Here is a 19,671-nt window from a genome sequence, read left to right on the forward strand (position 1 = left end):
CCCCCGCCCCGTCCCGGGGTACCCCCACTCCTCCCCTGACCCGCTGCCCGACCGACCCCGAGCGAGAGTGGCGCCTTCGGGTGCAGGGGCCCCCGGTCGTGCGGAGAGGCCCCCCGGGCAGCCCTGGAAGAAACTCCGCACAGGCCCCAGCCTGCATTTTTCCAGCCCTTTTTCCGTGTATTGGTATTTTCTGCCTGTTTGCTTGTCTTCCTGGCGTCTTAAAATTGAATCCACGGGTGTCTGGCCAGTCGGTGTAACATGCGACTAGATCGTCGGTTGTGAGTTCGAGCCCCACCTTCGTGGGCTGTAAAGATTACTTAAAAATAAAATCCTAAAAAATATATATTTTGAGCGGCACCTGGGTGGCTCAGTCGATGAAGCGTCTGCCTTCGGCTCAGATCATGATCTCAGGGTCCTGGGATTGAGTCCCGCATCGGGCTCCCTGTTCGGTGGGGAGCCTGCTTCTCCCTCTGCCTGCTGCCCCCCCCCCCCGTTCGTGCGTGCTCTCTCGCTCTCTCTCAAATAAGTAAATAAAAATCTTTAAAGTTTTTTTTTTTAGATTTTATTTTTTTATTTATTTGAGATAGAGCATGAGAAATCACAGAGGCAGAGAGAGAAGCAGACCCGCAGCTGAGCAGGGAGCCCAGGGCGGGGCTCCAGCCCATCGAGCCCAGGACCCTGAGATCATGACTCCAGCCGAAGGCTTCACGGAGTGAGCCATCCAGGTGCTCCCCCCAAAATGTTTTAAAAATTGAACCCAGTAAGAGTTTCACTGAGAAGTGTTTTCACAGTTGGCCCATGTGGATCAGCCCTCATGAGGGTGAATTCCACGTGGTACTTGGCGGTTGCTCCAAGGGGGCTGATGGTTTTGTGTGAGCAAAGCACCATGTAGCTGTATCTTACGTGTGTCTTGTAGCTTCAGGTGTTTTGGACCTGAATTAATTGAGCACTCTAGTGAAGGTGTGCTCCTGGCTCTGCTCAGATTAACTCTTGATCCAGGAAACAGAGACCCCAAATCCTGCTGCCATTTTGGCTGGTGTTTCCCTCCAGTCCTCTCTTAGGAGCTCAACACTCACATTTTAGGTCATAATTTGTTATTGTTGTTTTATTTTACCATAAAGTGAGGACCAGTTTGAATTATAATTCTGTTGTGGATCACTGGCCGTCGTCTGTATTTTCTGTTTCTTTTCAGCATTTGCAGCTGTGCCTGCTAACCCCAACCTTTGAAGGGTTCAGTGGATTGTTGTTGAAACAGCATCTAGTCCAGAATCCAGTCAGACTCTGGAAACTCTTAGGTGTGTATCTTCTGAAACACAGGTGATAGGCACATCCTGTGACATGTGTAAGTAACTCAGGATAAAGCTGCTGGTTTGATACCGACAGAGAAAGGAAATCACTCAGGGGACTTTGACTTCTGTTTATCGTGAACCCTTAGATGCTCTGAAGTGCAGTTTACAGACTGACAAAGGTCTGAACAGGCCGCATGTACTTATCTGAGTCGTTCCCCTCTTTTTGAAAGGTTCTGGTGTATGGCAATAATTGTGCTGCTTACAACGTTTTCCATATTCTCTAGCCAGCTGCAAGAACATCTAGTAAGGATCTTCAGAGGGGCTCTGTATGTTTTATATCCAGAAGGTAACTACAAATAGCCCACAAGTAATTTGTTTTTAACAATAGTTTTATCATTTAGTGAGACGGTGTGGCATCCTCAAGAGAAATCTTAGGTCAGAGGACTTAGAACCTTCAGGATGACAGTGTGGTCTTACGTCCCCCTTCTATCCAGTTGGAATGGGGAAGAGTGAAATCTCCTAAATCCTAAAGGATGTTACGTGGCTTTGTGCCCGCATGTGGTCAGCCTCGTGCTCACCTCCTGTGTGTGTTTCCCCCCTAAGTGCACGCATGTGCCCAGTGGCACACACCTCACTCTCCAGACAGCCTGATCCCGTGTCCAGGGCCCATCCAGGTAGTCTCATTTGTGGTTCCATTAACCTTGTGAAGAAAGGTACAGCTGTCATGGTTGGTGAGACTCTCTTTCCTCTCCTTTTAAACATTAATTCAGTTAGACGGTGGACAAGATGGAGCCTTTCATGGGAGGAGTGTTGTGTCTTGGTGGTGGTGGCCACAGGGTTGCTGTTGATGCACGTGTCAAAGCCACCGTGTTGCTCATTTGTCTAAATCCGTTTAGAGTGACTGTGATTATTGAAGGGGTTGTTCTCCAACAAACTCATGAGACTTCCTCAGTATTCATTCATAAGGAAGTTTTATTCTCTTTCATTGCTAATTTGAATTACAAGGACACTCCGTAAGTTAAAGTAGCTTATTATTCGAGAATTAGCAGCTACTGTACTAAGAACGATCACCCCAAACTTCTAAATCTTATGCATGTAGGTTTCAGATGGCTTCTGTTTTGGGTTGGTTATTAAAGAACATACTCTTCTGAACACTTCCCTGTAGGGCAGATCTGGTTAAACACGTTCCCTACTCCTTGCAGGTGGTACCCACTATTTTAACACCTCCAAGATACAGAAGACTAAGGACAATGATAAATCTAAGGGGAGGACCCCTGAAGATGATGAAGGTATATCTATTTGACTTTTTAAAATAATGGCCAACTTGGTTGTCTTCACATGTGTGTTCTGGTCTCAGCAACAGGAACCGGGTCTTTTTTTTTTTTTAAGATTTTATTTATTTATTTGACAGAGACACAGCAAGAGAGGGAACACAGCAGGGGGGTGGGAGAGGGAGAAGCAGGCTCCCTACTGTGAGGGAGCCTGACATGGGGTTAGATCCCAGGACCCTGCGATCATGACCTGAGCTGACAGCAGATGCTTAACCAACTGAGCCACCCAGGCGCCCCAGGAAACTGGTCTTAAAAGTAGGGTGAGCTCAGGGGTAGCCAGGTGGCTCAGTCGGTTAAGAGTCTAGCTCTTGGTTTCAGCTCAGGTCCTGATCTCAGGGTTGTGAGATCGAGCCCCACGTCAGGCTTCACATCAGCACGGAGTCTGCTTGAGATTCTCTCTCCCTCTGTGCCCCCAGTTTTTCAAATAATATAAATAAGTCTTTAAAAAAGAAGGAAAGTTAAAAACAAATGTAGGGTGTGCCCAGGCCCCTGTGTCTCCCTTAACTCTGAGCACACCTACCCCCAGTCTTTAGTATGATTGCTGGATCTTTTCCTGTCTGTCCTTTAGAGGTGCTTCCTTCAGCACCTGTTTCCCTTGTCCTGTCCAGACGTCTGAAGGCAGGCAGAATTACTGTCCTCTTCGTGGAAAGGGTGACTCTCCAGTCTGCCTTGAACTCAGGTGTTCTCTGGTGGGGAGGAAGGCACCAGGACATCTTGGGTCAGACACGTTCCGGACATCTTGGGTCAGACACGTTCCTGATGATGTGTAGACTTGAGAAGCAGCCACCAGAGGAGAGGTTGGTACAGTGCGTGGCCTCGAGGAAGGAGTGGGACACATCACTGTCCTACGTGAGTGACCACTGTGTGCCCCAGTTCACAGCAACCTCACTCGCAAACCTCGAGTCTCATCTGTAGGATTAGGACTCTGATCGGGCAAAGGGGTGAAGGCAATGAAAAGGTCAGTTTAAACTGAATTGACCCTAAGGTGAAAGCTGGCTGCTGGAGCTAGTGACAGTGGAATTTGCTAACCCAGCAATGACTGGAGAGTGCTCTGTGAAGTGATTCATATGTCTTCTCCATTAATTCTCTCCTCCTAATCATCCTCTTACTGTCCCCTACCTGTGCCGAATCTCCGGAAGGACACCCAGGTAGAGAAATGGTTGTCAAGGAACTTCCTCATACTTAGGTGCTGATTTTGTTTTACTTCACTTATTTTTATTCATTTATTATTCATATAGTTATTTGAGAGAGAGAGAGAGAGACAGAGCATGAGCGCAGGGGAAGGGGGTGCAGGGGGAGAGGGAGAAGCAGACTCCACGCTGAGCAAGGAGCCTGACAACTCGGGGCTCCATCCCAGGACCCTGGGATCATGACCTGAGCCAAAGGCAGATGTCCAACTGACTGAGCCACCCAGGCGCCCCTGTTTATTATTATTATTTTTAAAGTAATCTCTGTGCCCAGCGTGGGGCTCAAACGCACGATCCTGAGAGTTGCACACTCCACCAGCTGAGCCGGCCAGACGCCCTCCAACTTCAGGCTCCTTAGGAACAGGTCTTAACTCCTGGACACCCGTGGCCATTGGTTGGGTTCGGTTTAGATGTTCCTGGTTTCAGGCTTCACGGAGCATCCCTTCTGGTCATCACTAGATTCTTGTGCTCACGGAGCTCCTGGGGAACTTGGCTCTTCCTCAGAGGGCTTCTGAGTTCCAAGGTGTTCAGGGTGGAGGGTGAGGGTTTGGCTTATCCGAAAATCTACAGGAGTTTGAAAAACAAATGCCAGTGAGGCCGAGAGCAGCAGACATTAACATTTTTTTCTCCGCAAAAAGTAACATGTTGGTCCAGTAGTAGGTAGGAAGCTTAATGGAACAAAACAGAACATGCGGAAGCAGAGTCTGGTTTACGTGAGAATTCGTGCGTGACAGCAGTGGCGTTTCACGCAGTAGCAGAGGGGGGTCGTGTACGAAGTGGTTTGAAGCAGTTACTTGGAGAGAGACTGTATTACATGTACCAAAATAAATTCTGGATGGATCGAGTCATTAAATCCAAAAGCAAAACTATAGAAGAATTAGGAAAAAACATGGAGGAATACTTAATATCTCAAAATGGGAAAGGCCTTCCGCCATGAAAACAGAGGTGATGATAAGGGTTTCCTATGAAGGGAGAGGTGGCAGGCGGCGTGTTCGCGGAGTGCTGCTGGGCGTGTGGGGTCCAGTTCCTCAGGCACGGGCGGGGTCCCACTGATGATTCCGATTTCCAAAGGAATGGCTGCTGGCCACTTGGCCAACCGGAGATGCCGGACTCTGTGCTCCGCCCATGTACTCCTCGTCACAGCGCCGTCGCCAGTGTCATGGCACGAGGGACAACAGAGGCAGAAGCAAGCATTGAGTAGGGTTCTCCCGACTCCTTCACTCACTCCCAGTAGCGCAGCACACGCCTAGAGTGTCTGCGTCTCCTCTGCGTCCCGCGTGCAGTGCTTTTGTAGTTCGTAGTTTCAGATGGAGCTGTAGCTTGTGTTAAGAAAGTGGGGTGAAGTTCAGGTCTGCTGCATTTTCGTTAGAGGTTAATGATTGTTTGACCGGAGGGTTTTTCTTTCTGTGACGATCTGTCATGGATCTTCCCTGGCTCTGTGGCTGCATGGGTGATGGTCTGGCTCGCCGGGAAGCCCCCACGGGAGGCATATGGCAGGCACAGCCCAGTGTCTCGTCCTCAGACCTGCTGACAGTATGAATGAAAGAGCCAATCCTGGAAGACCATATACTACGTGGTTCCCATGTATGGCCCATTCTCCAGAGACACGGTTACAGAGTGGTGAGCAAAGCAGCGTCGGCAGGGCCTTGGAGCCGGGCAGCCCCTGCGGGGAGGAAGTCATGTGTGTCTTCACAGGTGGTAACATGCACAAAACTAAGACACACTCAAGAGCACAGGTCAGCCTGGCAGTCTGAATAAGGCCAGTGGGCTGTGTCACTGTCCCCCAGCTGGGCAGACAGGGGCTAGTTCTGTGTTACTACCTACGATTACACAGGCGTCTACGGTATCACGTAATAGAAAGCATAGAGGGCAGTTGCTGGAATTTCCACTCTGGTGTTCATGCCTCTTGTTCCTGAGAACTGAGGATGCTCGGTGAGTGATCTCTGCTATTGCCGTCTCCATCTGGGGCAGGCCCAGCGCCAAGTGACTGCTGGAAAGAACTGGACTGTCACGGCAATCCTCCGAAGCTTCTCGCCACAGGCCCACGTTCAAGGTTACTGGGAACGAGGTCTTCCAGAAGGATCCCTAGACTGAAACCTGGGGCAGCTCTCCCTGTCCTCTCGCTGTCTCCCTGAAACTCAGCCTTGGGGGTCACTGGCCCGTGTGCGGGTGGCTGACACAGGGCGCCTGGCAGTGATGGACGCCACCCCCCACCAAAGAGCGATTTTGGCACCGGAGCTTTTGGGGGGTCTGTCCAGTGGGTGGACAGTCGGGTGGCCAGGAGGCAGCAGTGTTTCCTGGGCTTAGCCCTCGGCTCTCCACGAGCCTGTCGTTGGTATCAGGAGCCAGAGTAGATGCGCGAGCCTCGGGGAGCCAAGTGCCTGAGTGCGGCCTTCAGCCTTCACAGATGCAGTTGGGTGCAGCCACGGCGAGGGGCAGCGGAGGAAGGGGGTCCTCGAGGGACAGAGTGATGAAAGGCCATTTTCCAGTTAGAACCTCAGGGTCAGATTTTATTTCATGTCTCGGATCTCACACGTCTTACTTTCATGGACCCAGTCCTTTGTCTCACACCCACATCGCCCTGTCTTGCTCCCCTTTTGTCTTTCTCAGACTGGCCCTCATAATTTCATACCTGACCAACACTACAGATATGTGGGAGTTTCCTTTGTTTGTTTTTTAAGATTTTATTTATTTATTTGACAGAGACAGCCAGCGAGAGAGGGAACACAAGCAGGGGGAGTGGGAAAGGAAGAAGCAGGCTCCCAGCAGAGGAGCCTGATGTGGGGCTCGATCCCAGAACTCCGGGATCACGCCCTGAGCCGAAGGCAGACCCTTAACGACTGTGCCACCCAGGCGCCCCTCCTTTTTTTGTTTTTAAAAGATTTTATTTTTAGTAACTGCTGCAAGCCTGAGATCAAGGGTTGCATGCTCCACTGACTGAGCCCGCCAGGCGCCCCCAGAAATGTGTTTTACGTTGAGATCCTTGGGCTGAGTTTCAGAAGTACAATTAGTGAGTTAAGGAAGCACAGTGTTTTCTGTGGCTCTTGAGACACCCAGCCAAGTGGCTTTTAGGAGGGCTTCCTCATGTGTACCCCCGGACAGCGTGTGTGGGGCCGGCTCACTGCACCTCGTGGGCCTGGGTTAGCGTAAACGGACAGAGCACGTGTTTGCACACCCTTGTCACTGGATGGGTCCTGTCTGGGGGCGGGTGCATGCTGTATCCATCTCCTTAGTGCCCAGGGAGGAGGACTCGATGACTCTGGCTCAGAAGCCAGGGTAGGAGTTCTGTGGAGACGTGCAAACGATTTTCACCGGACCTGCGTGTACCGTCTGGAGCTTGAGAGCAGTGACCGCCCTGGGTTGGGGCCTCCCTGCTCCTGAGCCTGGAGAGCCCTCCAGTAATGGGGTCTGCGGCCTCCAGGTCTGGCCAGGCGTATCCTTCTCCCTAACACAGACCGATGGGGGCAGCTCCACACGTGTGACAGAATGCCTGGCTGGTTTTTACCTGAAAAGGGTTGGGTTTTCGTGAAGAAAGAGGCGTTTATTGGAGCCTAAATCCAAGCTGTCTCCTTATTGTTTAGAAATTCTTACAAAAACGTGCAAAGCTGTTACTTAAAACCAAGCCATATCTGGGGCACCCGGCTGACTCCGCCAGTGTAACGTGTGACTCTTGATCTCAGGGTTGTGGGTTTGAGCCCCACGTTGGGTATAGAGATTACTTAAAAAAAGAAATGGAATCTTTTAAAAAATAAATAAATAAGTGAAACCAAGCCATATCTTTTAAAAATCGTAGAGCTGTTTTGCCTTCTGTAAACAGACGTGTGTGAGTTGTAGAGTTGCCGTAAGCCCTTCTCTGCGAGAGGCGTGACGTGTGGTGGGCAGAGCAGACATGGCCTGGGCCCAGATTTGTAAGTCCTCCCAGTGGCTTGCGCACCTCAGTCACTGGCCAGTCTCAGGGTCTCAGATCGGTCGTACGGAGCTTGCCAAGTTGGATGACTGTCAACATGGTCAATTTGAACACAAGACTGGGGATTAAATAGACTGATTAAATAGAAAATTAAATGAAATACCTAGTTTCTAAATCATTACCTACTCATCTGAGCACATAAGTTTGCTTTCCAAGACGAGTGGTACCTTTACTTCGTTGCCTGTTGTGACTATGAGCTTTAAATACTGAATTTGCTATTACAGTCCGTTCTCGGATAAGATAACATCTGATATGTGCTTTCATGTTTTCAGAATGATTGCTGACACAGCCTTCCCCATAAGATTCGTTTTGCGTTTTTAAGCTGATTAAAAATGCCTTTCAATTCCTCTGAACTGATGGCCGGAGAGAAGGGCAGTGTGTTCGTGAATGGTACGCCTGCAGACAGAGCAGAGGGAAGCGGGTGGACACTGAGGTCCAGCTGTGCTCTTGTCCCTGGAGAAATGACCACACAAGCAGGGTGGGCTGAGTCCCGTGTCTGTGTGGGGCCCTCCGTCCTCTTCCCCCGAGTGGATGCTGTGTCTGTGTAAGCAGAAGTAAATGGTGGAAGGTTTGGTTGCTGAGATTGGTCAGGGCCATCTTGGGCAGCACTGGTGAAGGACGGTATATGACCTTATCAAAGGGCATCGTTAATGACAGGTGGGTAAAGTCTGGATGGAGTGTCGGGAGGATGGGCCGTACTGTACAGGTGAGGGCTGCACTGTGGTCCAGGCCTTCTGGTGTGGACATGGAGGTGCCAGAAGCTTCTAAGGACCGGGTTGGGTGGGCCAGCGAGGAGATACAGAGCAGCATGTCAGTGAGGTGCAGAGACTGCATCCCCAGTGGAGGAGGGGCTTATCTGACCAGCCGGTTTGGGAGGGAGACTGCGGCCTGGCCTTGGGGGGCTATAAACAGGACATTCCTGTCTGTGCTCTGGGCCTGAGGGAGGCGACTCCTGCTGTCCTTCCGGTTCTCCCGGTCCCGCGTACTCTTCCCTCCCTCCTGGAACCTCCCTGTGGTGGCCGTGCTGGGAGCTGCTTCTCCCATTTCCTCATGCTGTGTACTACTCGCCTCCCGCTGTCAGCCGCCACCTCCCGTGTCAGCCTCCCCAGGTGTCCATGCGGCCCAAGGTCAGGGGCTGAGTCTTGTGTCTTTTTGTCCCCCTCTAAGAACTGGTACCCTAATAATATGACTATTTATCTGACGGTTTGGATAAGAGTTCGTCGCTGGGAACATTGTTGAATTAAGTGGTCCTCCCATAGGTGCAGGGCAGGTGGCTGTTGGGGAGGGGAGGGCAGATGGGGGTAAAGGTGTTTTGTTGTTATTAATAACTTGCACGTGTGCCACACGCATCACGGGTGATCGTTTGAGGTCAGGGGTCGCTCGTGCCTCTGGCGGAGGGCTCGCTGCCGAGCTACAGTACATGCTGGTCCCGGGAAGCTTCTGTTGTAACACTGGCTTTGTGGTCTGACGGGACCGCAGTGAGTGCAGTGTCGGTGGCCTTGAGTGGCGTGGGATTAGTATCTCTCCCGTGTCTGACACTCCCCCTGGTCGCCCTGCTTGCAGAGGAGAGGAGACGCAAGGAGAGAGAGGACCAGATGTACCGTGAGCGGCTGCGCACCTTGTTCGTCATCGCCGTGGTCATGAGCCTGCTGAACGCACTCAGCACCAGCGGCGGCAACATCTCCTGGAACGACTTTGTGCACGAGATGCTGGCCAAGGGCGAGGTGCAACGCGTGCAGGTGGTGCCGGAGAGCGACGTGGTGGAGGTCTACCTGCACCCCGGAGCTGTGGTGTTCGGGCGGCCTGTGAGTCGGGGCGGAACCCCTTTCCCTCGGTCCCCCCGCCCTGAGCTGCACGCGCATCGGGGAGAGGAGCGGGGGGCCTGCGACTGCGGCCCCGAGGTCCCGCCCCGTGGGTCTGGTCTCAGCGGCAGGTTAGCACCCAGGGCAGCTTTGGCAGCTGCTGGCGAGTTTAGGTGCCGGGGGGGGGGCGTCAAGGGGAATCGCTGGGAGCCGGGGGTAGGAAACTACGCGCACTGGGAGGGTGGCTGAGAGCTGGGGTCAGGCAAGGGCCGGCTGGGGAGAGGAGGGAAGAAAGACCACGCAGGACCTGCTCACTTCCCCACCCCCTACCCCCGGGAGGGAGCCCAGTGCGCTCACCAGCAGAGGGGTCAGGAGGGTGGGATTTGGTCCCAGGGAGAGGGCTGGGCCCCAGAAGCTGACTGTTATTACCGTCCTGTGGAAGGAGTCACCATCCTCCTCACCCCGTCACCACAGCACCGGCAGGCCCAGGAGAGGTAGCGACGTGAGAATATTTTCCAAAGCACTTTCCCTGACCCTGTTCGCTGGTCATCTCTATATTGACATTAGAGCTGTTTTATTAGTATTTTATTTTATTATTATTATTTTTTTAAGAAGGCTCCACCAGCCTGGAGCCCAATGCAGGGCTTGAACTCATGACTGACTCTGAGTTCAAGACCTGAGCTGAGATCAAGAATTGGACGCTTAACCCACTGAGCCACCCAGGTGCCCCTTATTAGTACTTTTAATCCAGGGACCCATCAAGGACCATGAATTGTATTTAGTTGTCGTGTTTCTTCAGTCTCCTTTCCATTTTTTGTTAGAGGTTTGGGTGGTGGAGAAACTAGACCAGGGAAAATGCTGGGAGACAGGCGTCCCGTGTGGACTCACTCTGCTCTCGGGGAGCACAGGTGGACTCTGGGGTGTAGTCTGGGCCCCGCACGATAGCCCCTACCTGGGTACTGGATAGGACCGAGTGCCAAGCACTGTGTCTACAGCTGGGTGTCAGTTTATAAGAGCTTGTAATTTAGTTGGGGGTGACAGGCTCCTCCTGGCCCAGTATGACCTGGGCGACCTTGCAGAAGTGAGTGGATGGTTCAGGCCCAGGTGGTCAGAGATGTGGGACCTGAACTGGCATCTGGAATCACATTTTGCTCTTGGCTTCTGGTAAAGAAAGAAGGGCATTGCCACATGTTTCCATTCTATTCACCTGGCTGTGCGGGTGTTTGAATGACAGGCGTGGATGAAGTCCAGATCAGACGTTTGGGGTCTGTTAGGTAATCCAGCAACTGAGGCCACTGGGCGTTCCAGCGCGGACGACGCTGTGTGTTGTGGTTGGTGGGTGCCCCCATCCGCATCTCCTGTCCGGCCCTGTGACCCCTGACATGCAGCCTGGCCAGCCACTCATTCTGCATGGAATCTTCTGAGGCTCTCGTGTGGATTCCACAGTGCATTTAGAAGCTGTGCTTGGAACAGCTTCGTTCCAGAAAACATTTGGACCAGGCCCTCAGCAGAATGCTGCAGGACAGGCATGAAGCTGTCTAGACCGGTGGAGTTAGTCAGGATGGCCCCTTGGTGGGTGGCTCAGGTCAGCTCACAGAGAAGGGGTTTAGGGGCCCCGCGTGGACTTCTGGCTTGCAGCTGGGCCTTCTCTCAGGGAGGCCTGTACCCTGGAGGACACTCCCCCTGCTCACTCTCCCTGAGCGTCTTCTCATCCTGGGAAAGGCCTACGGAGGAGAGAGACCAAATTCACCAAATTTCAGAGTCAGCCGGTGGTGAAGCACCAAACCTGTGTTTCTTGCCTTAGTGCGTGGCCTGCATCCCGGCCAAGACCTCATGTCTGTCGTGTGTCTCTGTGCTCTGCACGCACAGCTGAGGCTGGGTGGTGAGTTTAAAACATAAAGCACACTGTCCGTTTTCTTAAAATGTTCCTGTTGGTGAAAACAGAGCAAGCACACGTGTGGGAAGTGTGTTGTGGTTGTGACGTGGACGCAGTTTCTGAGTGGCAGTCGAGAGCCCTGCGTCCGGGGCATTGCGGTGTGTAGACGCTGTGTGTCACGGCTGCCGCAGCCCGTTCGTCACCTGCGCTGCCTCTGCTCTCTGCCCCCAGCGGCTGGCCTTGATGTACCGGATGCAGGTGGCAAACATCGACAGGTTTGAGGAGAAGCTCCGAGCCGCTGAAGACGCCCTGGGGATTGAAGGCAAGGACAGGATCCCGGTTTCCTATAAGCGAACAGGATTCTTTGGAAAGTATGTTGGTCATTTTTTTGGCTCCTGAGCTAAACCAGGCTTGGCTTTGTGATATGATAACAAACTACCAACTTCTCACACTGGCCTGGCCTCCAGTAAAGCAGCCCCCGTGTGGGAGGTTACGTAGGTGTGCGAGCCAGTGACCACGTGTGGGGAGGGGCATCGTGGGCCTGCTGGGGTGTCTTACTTTCTTTAGTTCTGGTGGAGCACGTTGTGGGGCTGCCGTCTTGTACAAACGGGAAAATGAAACAGAAAGGGAGAAGCAGGGGCGTCCGGTAGAAATTCTTGCTTCTGTGGCAGATGAACTAGGGACCCTTTTGGGCCTGTGGGACCTGCGTCTCCTTAGTGGGAGCACATTAACGCACATCGTCCTGGGGGGACATAACGGCGCGCTGGGACTGCCGGGGGCTGCAGCTCGTGTGCAGAGAGATTCACGCGTGGACACGTGCCCACACACTGAGAAGACGTGGGATGCCAGTGACTGGCAGCACTCCAGAGAAGTGGCGGTTCTCTCCTGAGGGCGCAGGCCTCCAAGGCCGGGGGGCGTAGGGAATGGTGGGCGTTCCGGCGGGCACCCTAGGGTTTACTCTCTGCTGCTGTGCTTACTGCGCCTTCCAACCAAACTGGTGGCCTACTTTTGAAAACAAAGTATCACACGTGAAAATCTGTTCTTGTTGGGCATTGTCAAGAGGCTGTAGATGACAGTTAGTGCGCGGTGTCCGCGTTCTGGCTTCACGCATGGTAAGCTGCGGTATCTGCCTTTAATGTGCTCCCAGGGACAGTCTGGGGGAGGGTCACGAAAGAGGAGCACTGGGCAAGGAAACCCACTTCCACAACATTCGCTCTGCACGCTGGTCTCAGAGTGGGGGGGCCCGACGTGAGGCGTGTGTGCGCGCTGCCTGCCCGTAACCGCCTCTCTCTCCCGCTAGTGCCCTCTATGCCTTGGGGATGACTGCAGTGGGCCTGGCCATCCTGTGGTACGTGTTCCGTCTGGCTGGAATGACGGGAAGGGAAGGAGGACTCAGTGCTTTTGTAAGTTACGAAAATCCCCTCTCATCGAACCTGTGCTCTGGGGTTTGTCTGTGCTTGTGCTCGCGGAATACACTTTACGTAACTCACAGAGTGAGTGTCCACTGAAGAGTCACCTGTCACGAAGGCCAGCCTGGAGCCGTGGCCGGGGGCTCCTCATTCCCTCTGCTTGGCCCCTCTCTCGCTGACTCGTGGGACAGCTGAGCCAAGCAAGTGTGTTGGCCAGTTTCTTCTGCAGTTTCAGTAGCTGGGCCTGACTTACTCTGGTTTCTCCTACTGGCTGAGACACTGAGAAATTTTTAAAGGTTGTCTTTATGTTTTTATTTTACTTTAAATTTTTTTTAAGATTTTTTTTTTTAAGTCGTCTCTACACCCGATGGAAGGCTTGAACTCAGGACCCCAAGATCAAGCATCACATGCTGTACTGACTGAGACAGCTAGGTGCCCCAGACCCTAACACACTTTACAGGCGTTCTCCTGGGGCACCTGGCTGGCTCAGTCAGTAGAGCATATGATGCTTGATTTCAGGGTCTTGAGTTCGGGCCCCAAGTTGGGCGTAGAGATGACTTAAAAAAAAAAAAAAGTTCTGTTGTGGTGGCCTTCGTTGTAGCATGAACTTTCCATCCCTGGCAGGTTGCCCATGGCCAGTTAGCCCCATCAGCAGAGGAGCTGGGGAGAGGCCCAAGGCCTGCTTAGAGCAGGTCCGCAGAGGGTACCTTCTGGTCACCCCCCTGGGAACCAAGACAGGCTTCCACTGACCCCAGGAGCGTGTTCCTCTCTGTAGCTAGAGACCCGCGTCCTTTTGATGGTGTCTCGTGCTAGGTTGTGTTGTATTTTACTCAGCCAGTTTCACCAGTCTTGCATATTTGGGGCTGTTGATAAAAAAATTTTTTTTTAAGATTTTATTTATATTGACAGAGCAGGCACAAGCAAGGGGAGTGGCAGGCAGAGGGAGAAGGAGAAGCAGCCTCCCCGCTGAGCAGGGAGCCCGACCTCGTTCCCAGGACCCCAGGATCATGACCTGAGCTGAAGGCAGACACTTCACATGAGCCTCTCCGGTGCCCCAGGGGCTGCGTATTTTCCTTGTTGTATTTAGATCGTGCTGTGATCATGTGACGCACATGTGTCTTTGGAGTGCCCGATTGTCTGTCTGCTGGGCCTCCAATTTGCAGCCCTCACCAAGAACTTTGTCTTGCCTGCTGGCGCTCCAGAGATTTACCAGCTGACATCTGTACCAAACCTTCCTAGAGCCGAGTGTTACTACTCTCATAATCAGAGAGCTCCACAGTAGTGGGAAAAATCATATGCAGATACAGCTTATGTGCAATAGATATTAAATTACTTTGGGTGGGGGGTGGTTTGTGGTGGTGTTTTTTTTTTAAACGTAAATTGCTAGTTGCTAGATAAGTTTCTCTTAATGATGCACAATGAACATTTCCCCTTGATGCCTGGAAGGTGACTCTGAGTCCTATCTGTCCGAAGAAGTAGAGAGGATGTGGGACATGAGAGCCGGCCGAGGGGAGGCGAGGCCCCAGGGGCGCGGGGCTCCCTCGCGCAGGCAGGCCCAGCCCAGAGGTGCTTATCTTCCCTGTTGTGCTCGGAGTCACAGCACCCTGCCCTTTGTTCTTTCTGCCCAGAATCAGCTTAAAATGGCTCGTTTCACGATTGTGGACGGGAAGATGGGGAAGGGAGTCAGCTTCAAAGATGTGGCAGGAATGCACGAAGCCAAACTGGAAGTCAAAGAGTTTGTGGATTATCTGAAGGTGGGTGTGCGTGCGAGCAGGAGGCAGACAGGATTTGCCCTCCTGGGCGAGGCGCTGCCCTGGTCAGGCGGTGTGTGCCGTGCCTGCTGAGCCGGCCCTGCAGGCTGAGTGCACAGCCGGGAACCAGCAGGAGGGCCCAGAGCCCGTTGCTGGCTGTGCCCAGGGCTGTCTGGGATGCCTGGTCACTGCCCGAGCTCCTTGCTTTTCCCAGAACCACCTGCACCATAGCTGACTCATGCCGGTACACGAGCTGATCTCCGGGGAGCCCTGTTTTGGAATTCTCTCTCAAACACCTGTGACTAGTGTGGCATGATCTGCTTTTCCAGAGCCCAGAGCGCTTCCTTCAGCTTGGCGCCAAAGTCCCAAAAGGCGCACTGTTGCTCGGGCCCCCCGGCTGTGGGAAGACACTTCTGGCCAAGGCGGTGGCGACAGAGGCCCAGGTGCCCTTCTTGGCGATGGCTGGCCCAGAGTTCGTGGAGGTCATTGGAGGTCTGTATTTCCGGGGGACTGTGGACAAGTTTGCCTGACCGTCTGTGCGGGATGGCTCTGCCATCACACGCCCTCCTTCAGGTGGCCGAAGGGACGGGGACATGGGGGCACAGGGAAGGACATGGGAAACCTGTGTTACTGGACACGTTTATGGAGGAAACGGGGTAGTGATGTTCTTTGAAGCTGCTTCCATGTGCGGCCTGGGGAGTCCAGGAGGGTGAGCGTCCACCGGGGTGACTCCGTGAGACCTCGACATCCTCATTGGGCAGCTCTGGCCCCGGCACAAGAGTTGGGCTCATCTCCCATCACCTGTCCAACTCTTGGTCCTCTGTGTCACCTCAGGCCTTGGCGCTGCCCGCGTACGGAGCCTCTTCAAGGAAGCCCGGGCCCGGGCTCCCTGCATCGTCTACATTGACGAGATCGACGCCGTGGGCAAGAAGCGCTCCACCACCATGTCTGGTTTCTCCAACACGGAGGAAGAGCAGACGCTCAACCAGCTTCTGGTGGAAATGGACGGTGGGTGCCCCATACCCCCCGCTTGCTCTTGGGCAGGGACAGGTTTCTTCTTGAGATCCACGTTCTAGATGGACCACGTGGCTGATGTGTATCGTTCCGGAACCGTGCCCTGATGCTCACTGGCATTTCATTTTCCTGCAGTGACCAGTGTGTCTCTCCACCATCGCACCTGCCCCAGGTGTGAGTGCGTCTAGCGCTGTCTGGCAGGCAATAAGGAGACAAGGCCAGTGTCAGAGGTATTCGTCAGGTTTTAATTGTAAAGAGTCAGGGTAATAGTAGAAAAGACAGGGAAAAAGACCTGGGAGCACAAAGGGCAGGGCAGGTCATGACACTGTTCCCAGTCTTGGATAAACCCAGGGGATTGCACAGTCTCTGCTGCCCAGCGTGGTAAAGGTGACACGGGGCGCCTGGCTCTCTCAGTCGGTGGAGCATGTGACTTTTGATCTCAGAGTTGTGAGTGACACGGGATGGTTTGTTTGTTTGTTTCTTTCTTTCAAGATTTTATTTATCTTAGAGAGCATGAGTGTGGGGGAGGAAGCAGAGTGAGAGAATCTGCAACAGACTCCAAGCTGAGCACGGAGCCCGACGTGGGGCTTGATCTCAGGACTCTGACATCATGACCTGAGCTGAAACCAAGACTCGGACGCTTAACCGACTGAGCCACCCAGGCGCCCCTGTACATTTTTTGAAGATTTTACCTTTAAGTAATGTCTACACCCAACACGGGGCTTGAACTCACAACCCTGAGATCAAGAGTCACACACTTCACTGACAGAGCCGGCCGGGTGCCCCTGTTTAATTTTACTGTGGTAAAATACACATAACATTTACCATTTTGACCATTCGTAAGTGTCCACTTCAGTGATACTAAGTATGTTCTCATAATGCAGCCACCACCACTGTCCGTTTCTAGAACCTTCTCCTCTTCCCAGACTGGAACTCTGTCCCCATGAAACACTAACTCCCCGGTTCCTGGCAGCCACAGCCCTGCTGTCTGTCTCCACGGGTCTGAGTCTTCTGGGGCCCTCGTGTGAGACGGAGGGTCTGTGACTCAGCAGCATAACATCCTGCACGCGGTGCACGTGTCAGGACTTCCTTTCTAAGGCTGAGTAACACTCCGCTGTGTGGACATTCCCCTGCCGATGGACGCCTCTGGCTCTTGGAATAAGGCGGCTGTGACTGTGGGCCCACGGATGTGCCCGCAGGCCCCAGGGTGTCAGGACTCCCACTCTGTTTTCAGTATCGCAGAGGAGGGGACACTTTGCTCAGAGAGAACCATGTTTGTGTAGGTTAGTGCTCCTTCTTGAAGTGCTCCTGCCGTGTGGGGTGGCACATCTGCCCAGTGTGTGGACGCGGAGCTGGACTGTGTGTGACTCAGGACAAACTCTGTTTGGACGTCTCATTTGGAAACAATCTCAGACGTAGGAAAGCATTGCGGGAGAAGAGCAAACGTCTCCCAGGCCTCCCCCAGGCCGGGACGTGGGCATCGTCCTGTCACGGCACACGGCGTGGGCGCACCTCATCCCTGGTGCTGGGCTTTGCATGGCGTGGCTGCAGGTGGCAGGGCGAGGCCTTTCTTCAGACGCTGACGTGCAGGTCAGACGCACGGGTGCACTTTGCAAGCTCGGCAGATCTAAAACCCAAGTGTCTAACCAGTCTGCACAACAGGCTACGTGGTTATGTTGTAAGGGGAACAGTGTGGATCCGGAGCTGCCCTGCAGACCCCTTGTGTCCCATCGCTGACGCCTGACACCACTTGCTCAGGGACTGTTTCCAGGGAGGGAAGCTTCTGCAGACTCCACGTCCTTGGACACGTGAGTAGAGTGAGGCCCTGGTTCTGAACGCAGCTGTCGAGACACCGTCACAGAGGGGCCTCCAGGAGCACCTTCCAAGCCAGATTGTGGGGAGCCCCCAACCCCACACGCCACTTCTGGGGGCAGTTACCCTCTGGAGTCTCTGAGGTAAGAAACCCCACTCAGTGCTTCTTGTTCGAACGGCTTTACACGATCCCTTCATGGGGTGCCATGTGTGCTCAGTGTGGCTCCGGTGACGGTCTTAGAGTCCTGCCGAGATCTCTAAGAGCCCCTCGGGTTCTGGGCACGAGGTCTCACGGCTGGGCCTATGGGTGCCCAAGCCTGAGGTCCGTCAGTCCTGAGACCCAGGACCGTGCGTTTGATGAGTCTCCACTGTCAAAAGTACCAGATTTTAACAATGGCGTCTGGTTGTTTCTTTGAAAGAACGGCTAGCCTCTGTGCTACTGAGTGGACAGGGGAGAGCAGGCTATCGGAAGTCATCAGATGACTCAGGTTCATGTGTGTGCCTCAGCTCCTGCACATGGCGGTCCGCGCACTGGCATTCAGGTACGCTCCTGGACTGGAAGGAGCCATGGGATTCACACTGGCCCCCGTTCCTCCAAGCTCTGGGTTTTTTGACATCATTGGTGTGCGACCTCACCTGCACCCCTGTGGCCTTCTATGTGCGAATGCATTCCAGGTGATGTGAAGTCACTCGAGGGGGTCCCACACGACCCCCACTCTGGACACGCGTGTACTGGTGGTTTGCACTTGAAGACGGAGCCCGCCAGGAAGCATTGACTAAATGGCATCTTCCTCTGAGGCAGACCTCTCTGTGCTGCCATGAATAGGGGTGCTTCCGCCCCAGAACCCCGGACTGAAGGGCCTTGTTGGGCTGGGCCAGCAGTGAACAGGTCCCTTTGTGTGCAGACACAGCCGGGTGCTCTCAGCCCTTTGGATGCGTCTGAGGAGTCTCTGTTAGTCCCTGGAGAAGAGCAGTGCTGGTTCATTGACGTGCGGAGCACGGAGCAGACGCTGTGCCAGTCGTGGGAAAAGCTCACCAGGAAGAGAAACCCCCACTCACGGGTCAGGACAGGGCTGCACCATGGGACGGCCAGGCCGCATGGGACGGGCACGTGTGCAGGGCGCTGGGGTCCTGCCAGGCCACTTACCTGTTAACAGTCACCTGTCTACATCTTTAGCAGCAGAAAGAGGGCTTTGCGCGGAGCGCCCCTTGCGACGGATGCCTTCCCCGAGCCTCTGTGTTAGCAAGAGTGTATGGGGTCAGGAGCTCCGGCCTCACACGGAGTCATTAGAAAGGCCTAGCTCCCATCCACGTGGCCTTCTCCATTTTAATCTGTGATCTGTCTTCAGTTACTTTTGTAAGGACGTGAGGGTTTGGTCGTGGCTCCTTTCTGTGCCTGTGGATGTCCAGGGCTCCCACTCCATTTGTTGAAAAGGCTGTTGCTTCCTGCACTGAATGGCTTTTGTGCCTCTGCCAGCGCTTGGCTGGGCATGTCTGACAGTCTCTGGGCCCCCCGGTCTGCTGCGCTGGCCAACAAGTCTCACCCTCCGCCACAGCACGGCCCTCCTCGCGCGGCCCAGTCTGGAGGAAGGCGGGCTGGCTCCTTGCACTTTGCTCCCTGAACGGAAGCTGTTGCAGCGGGTGTGCTTTGCTTTCTACATGATTTTTTTTTATTATTATTTTTTAATATTTTTTTATTATGTTAGTCACCATACAGTACATCCCTGGTTTTTGATGTAAAGTTCGATGCTCCATGATTTTTAGAACAAGCTTGTCCACATCTCCCAAAAGATCTTGCTGAGGTTGTGATAGGAACACACACGTCACAGGAGAGCTAGGAGGAGGCATGGCAGCAGCGCCAAAAGCTGGTGGGGGCGTGGGGAGGTCGGACCCAGGTCCCCGTGTGAACCTCCGTGACCCTAATTTGCACAAAGCAGCCAGGAAACAGCAGCGGACACACTGCCGGTGGGAGCGTGCGGTGGGGCGGCCTCTCAGGGAGACACGTGCCTCCCATCTGACCGGCCACTAGCGCTCCTGCGTGCTCACCCTAGAGAAGTGTCTACTCGACGTTCACATACTTGCGGGAGCTGAAGACTGGAAACAGCCCACATGTCCACCGGCGCGTGCAGCTCGTAGATTCGGCGTCCTTGTCACGGTTCCTGTGAAGCGAGGGAAAGAGACGAACCCTCACCCAGAGCTGTCTGCACGGGTCTCGGGGTCACGGCTCCAAGGT

The 19,671-nt window shown here is 53.7% G+C and overlaps 1 protein-coding gene across 1 annotated transcript in view; it reads left to right on the forward strand.

Annotated features, from left to right (window-relative positions):
• Window positions 1-19,671, forward strand: part of SPG7 (SPG7 matrix AAA peptidase subunit, paraplegin) — a 30,472-nt gene that overhangs the window by 1,508 nt on the left and 9,293 nt on the right. The window contains exons 3-10 of the mRNA XM_034639052.1: window positions 1,193-1,295; window positions 2,492-2,578; window positions 9,338-9,579; window positions 11,684-11,823; window positions 12,753-12,855; window positions 14,490-14,615; window positions 14,942-15,104; window positions 15,447-15,620. Of these exons, the coding sequence (XP_034494943.1) occupies window positions 1,193-1,295; window positions 2,492-2,578; window positions 9,338-9,579; window positions 11,684-11,823; window positions 12,753-12,855; window positions 14,490-14,615; window positions 14,942-15,104; window positions 15,447-15,620 (1,138 nt within the window). The remainder of the gene's footprint in view (window positions 1-1,192; window positions 1,296-2,491; window positions 2,579-9,337; window positions 9,580-11,683; window positions 11,824-12,752; window positions 12,856-14,489; window positions 14,616-14,941; window positions 15,105-15,446; window positions 15,621-19,671) is intronic.

Source organism: Ailuropoda melanoleuca, chromosome 12, assembly GCF_002007445.2.
Source record: "Ailuropoda melanoleuca isolate Jingjing chromosome 12, ASM200744v2, whole genome shotgun sequence".
Lineage (NCBI taxonomy): Eukaryota > Metazoa > Chordata > Mammalia > Carnivora > Ursidae > Ailuropoda > Ailuropoda melanoleuca.